At 38.5% G+C, this 2,916-nt stretch overlaps 1 protein-coding gene across 3 annotated transcripts; it reads left to right on the forward strand.

Annotated features, from left to right (window-relative positions):
* The first annotated feature begins 442 nt into the window (after positions 1-442).
* Positions 443-2,406, forward strand: LOC103935660. 3 transcript variants are annotated; one of them, XM_048588896.1, is made up of 5 exons: positions 443-586; positions 696-889; positions 1,225-1,451; positions 1,552-1,813; positions 1,945-2,406. In XM_048588896.1, exons 1-5 carry the CDS (start codon positions 580-582, stop codon positions 2,278-2,280), a joined length of 1,026 nt encoding a protein of 341 aa, XP_048444853.1. In that variant the 5' UTR covers positions 443-579; the 3' UTR covers positions 2,281-2,406. The 3 variants fall into 3 exon arrangements, with proteins under 3 accessions (XP_048444853.1, XP_009343737.1, XP_048444854.1); XM_009345462.3 differs by having other exon boundaries at positions 1,240-1,451; XM_048588897.1 differs by lacking the exon at positions 443-586 and having other exon boundaries at positions 748-889; positions 1,233-1,451.
* The last annotated feature ends 510 nt before the right edge of the window (positions 2,407-2,916 follow it).

A 2,916-nucleotide genomic window follows, 5' to 3' on the forward strand; every position in this document is an offset into this window, starting at 1 on the left:
GTTCAAAAATAACACTAGTGATGTAACTCATAACGTGTCGTTCTTGTTAAGTCAAGAGAGGCTGATTGGGGTTAGGGACTTGAGGAGATGTTTACAATGTATAGGGTTAGACAAAATCCATAAGTGGTTCCTAAATTAAATACAATAAAAACTACGTACACAATAAATCTTCATAAAAAATGAGAATACAGAGATGATGATTCTACTCTAACACACAGTCCAACCGCCATTTCCTCGCAACGAAGGGATAGTTGGTATCAGTCAATGTGTCACCAAAATCGTGGCTGTGGTCGCCGGAGTTAGAGCGGTTTTCGTCGGTCGTGACAACGGAGTACGGTGGGAGAGGTAGAAAAATGGAAAATTAGAGAGAGAGGGCGATGAGGGGTAAAATGGGAAATTCAATGGGAAAAATATACGTAGAAGGTGTAGATAGCAAATTGGTAGGGTACATATAGAAATACAATTATAATAGGATACAGATTCCCCTATCCGCGGAACATTCAAAAGTATATCCAGGTATAGTAAAAACCCACCAATCTCTTAACCTTTTGAAATCCCAGAAACCCAACAGAGAAAATCATGCCAGGTGAGTTTTTAAATTTTTTTTTTTTTTTTTCAATTGAATTTTTGGGTCCAAGAAATGAAATTTGAAATTAATTAGATCCAATCTTCCATTTTTGGTTATGTTTTTTCAGGAAAGAATTCAAAAACAAGTGCTGTGGCTGAAGAAGCAGAAGAAGTTGCTGGAGCTTCACCAAGAATCAAGCTTGCAGATGGAAGGCATCTGGCCTACAGAGAAAGTGGGGTCCCCAAGAACAAGGCAAACTACAAGATCATCATGGTTCATGGCTTTGGAAGCTCCAAGGAAATGAGTTTCCTGGCTCCCCAAGTAACTACTCTCTTTCAATCTCTCTTTTCTTAACCATGCTTGTAACTCAGTTGGCTAAGAGTATTCCGCCTTCACCAGGCTTCTCGGTTTGATAGTATTGCTCGTATCGGAAAATTGTGAATCTTGATTAAGTGTGAAAGTTAAAAATTTAATTTTTGAGGTTGGTAAACATTTGTTCTGAAAATTTATATCTTCATAAGTCAACGAATTGAAACATTGATCATTCATATGTGTATATATACACTTGTTTTACAAGAAAAGTTCTTGATTTCGATTATATAGTTCCGATGCATCAGTTTAAAATAATACTGTGAAGATGGATTGAGTTTTCACAGTGGTTCAGTTTCCAGGAATTAATTGATGAATTGGGGATATATTTCCTGCTCTACGACCGGGCAGGTTATGGAGAAAGTGATCCAAATCCAAAGCGTTCGGTCAAGAGTGAAGCCCTTGACATCGAACAACTAGCCGATCAGTTAGAGCTAGGCTCGAAGTTTTATGTCATTGGAGTCTCAATGGGATCATATTCCACCTGGAGTTGCATCAAACATATACCACAGAGGTAAATACGCTCGGTTTTGGATTCAAGGTTCATGACTTTCTGCTTCATTCAATTCGAATAGTTTCTCTTCACATTTCTTATATCACATTTGCTTGTGTAGGCTCGCAGGTGTGGCCTTAGTAGTTCCAGTTGTCAATTACCAATGGCCTTCTCTTCCCAAGAAACTGATAAAGGATGATTATCGGAGAAAACTCATCCATTGGGGCCTCTTGTTTGCAGAATTTGCCCCAGGACTACTGCGGTGGTGGGTAACTCGGAAATGGCTCCCCTCAACGTCTGTCATGGAAAGAAACCCGGTATTCTTCAACAGCAAAGACATGGATGTCCTCAAAATAATACCAGGCTTCCCAATGCTGACTCAGGTAAAACCAAGTCAGAACGTTGGGTCCATGGTGTTATGTAGTCAAGGCTGCTTCCCCATGAACCGAATTTTCATATTAATCGTTTCTGTCTCGCGATTACTGTAACAATGTTTATGTATGCACACCTACAGGAGAATCTACGGCGACGAGTGGTTTTCAATACTCTGCATCGTGACTTCAAATTGGCTTTCACCCCTTGGGATTTCGATCCAATGGATCTCAGTAACCCATTCCCACAAAACCAGCGGTCTGTTCACATTTGGCAAGGTTACGAAGATAAGGTTGTGCCGTTTCAACTTCAGAGATTCATTTCAAGTAAGCTGCCGTGGATTCAGTATCACGAAGTTCCCGATGGCGGACATTTGATTGTGCATTATGCCGGTTTAAGTGAGGCGATTCTGAGGGCGCTTTTGCTCGGAGAAGAACATCCTCGTTACAAACCTAGTATACCCAAACTTGTTTCATAGTGTGTTAAATATTATTCTTAAAATGTCCAAAAGTGTTGATTGTGTAAATGGTTAATTCTTTTAAAGCAAGCAATGTACATTAGATTTGTTGTTATTGGAAGAAGAAAGTTTCTTTCTTTTAGAAAAGGAATGATTACATAGAATATCCTCTGAAAATATTCTCAAAACTTCATAGGATATCCTAACTTTTCTAAGCCTTCTGACTTTAATTTTGTTTTCAATTCGAAATGAACAATTTAAAGTTTTTTCATACGATAATATATTTACCGTAAAGGGTGGGAGGAATAAATTCGTATCGAACTTGTCATTTTCAATGGCGACAGAAACAGTTTAAACTTAATTAGTACCAATTTAGGTTTGTTAATATCAATCCAAACATCCCAATTGTTTTCAAAAGAGACCACATTAACATGTATCATCCCTTTCAAGTCACATTCGCAAACTACTAAAAAAACTGTACAGCTCGTCGTTCTCTTCACGGTACGAAAATTGTGTTAACCAGGTGACTGCCTTAGCAGCCAAGAAAATTGTTCATCCATCTCATCAGTAGAGCACGTCATTTTTTGTCAAGTAACATCTTTTTCACTGATAACCTTGGTAATCAAGCTAGTAAATTGTGGTTTAACCAAGCTCCGT

The sequence above is a fragment of a genome, unplaced genomic scaffold (assembly GCF_019419815.1).
Source record: "Pyrus x bretschneideri cultivar Hongxiangsu unplaced genomic scaffold, Pyrus_bretschneideri_v1 Contig29, whole genome shotgun sequence".
Lineage (NCBI taxonomy): Eukaryota > Viridiplantae > Streptophyta > Magnoliopsida > Rosales > Rosaceae > Pyrus > Pyrus x bretschneideri.

Bases quoted from the DNA above. Each gene is read 5' to 3' on its own strand.
- LOC103935660 (XM_048588896.1), top strand. The intron at 1,452-1,551 runs GTAAATACGCTC...TTGCTTGTGTAG, and splicing joins ATCAAACATATACCACAGAG to GCTCGCAGGTGTGGCCTTAG. The intron at 1,814-1,944 runs GTAAAACCAAGT...GCACACCTACAG, and splicing joins GCTTCCCAATGCTGACTCAG to GAGAATCTACGGCGACGAGT.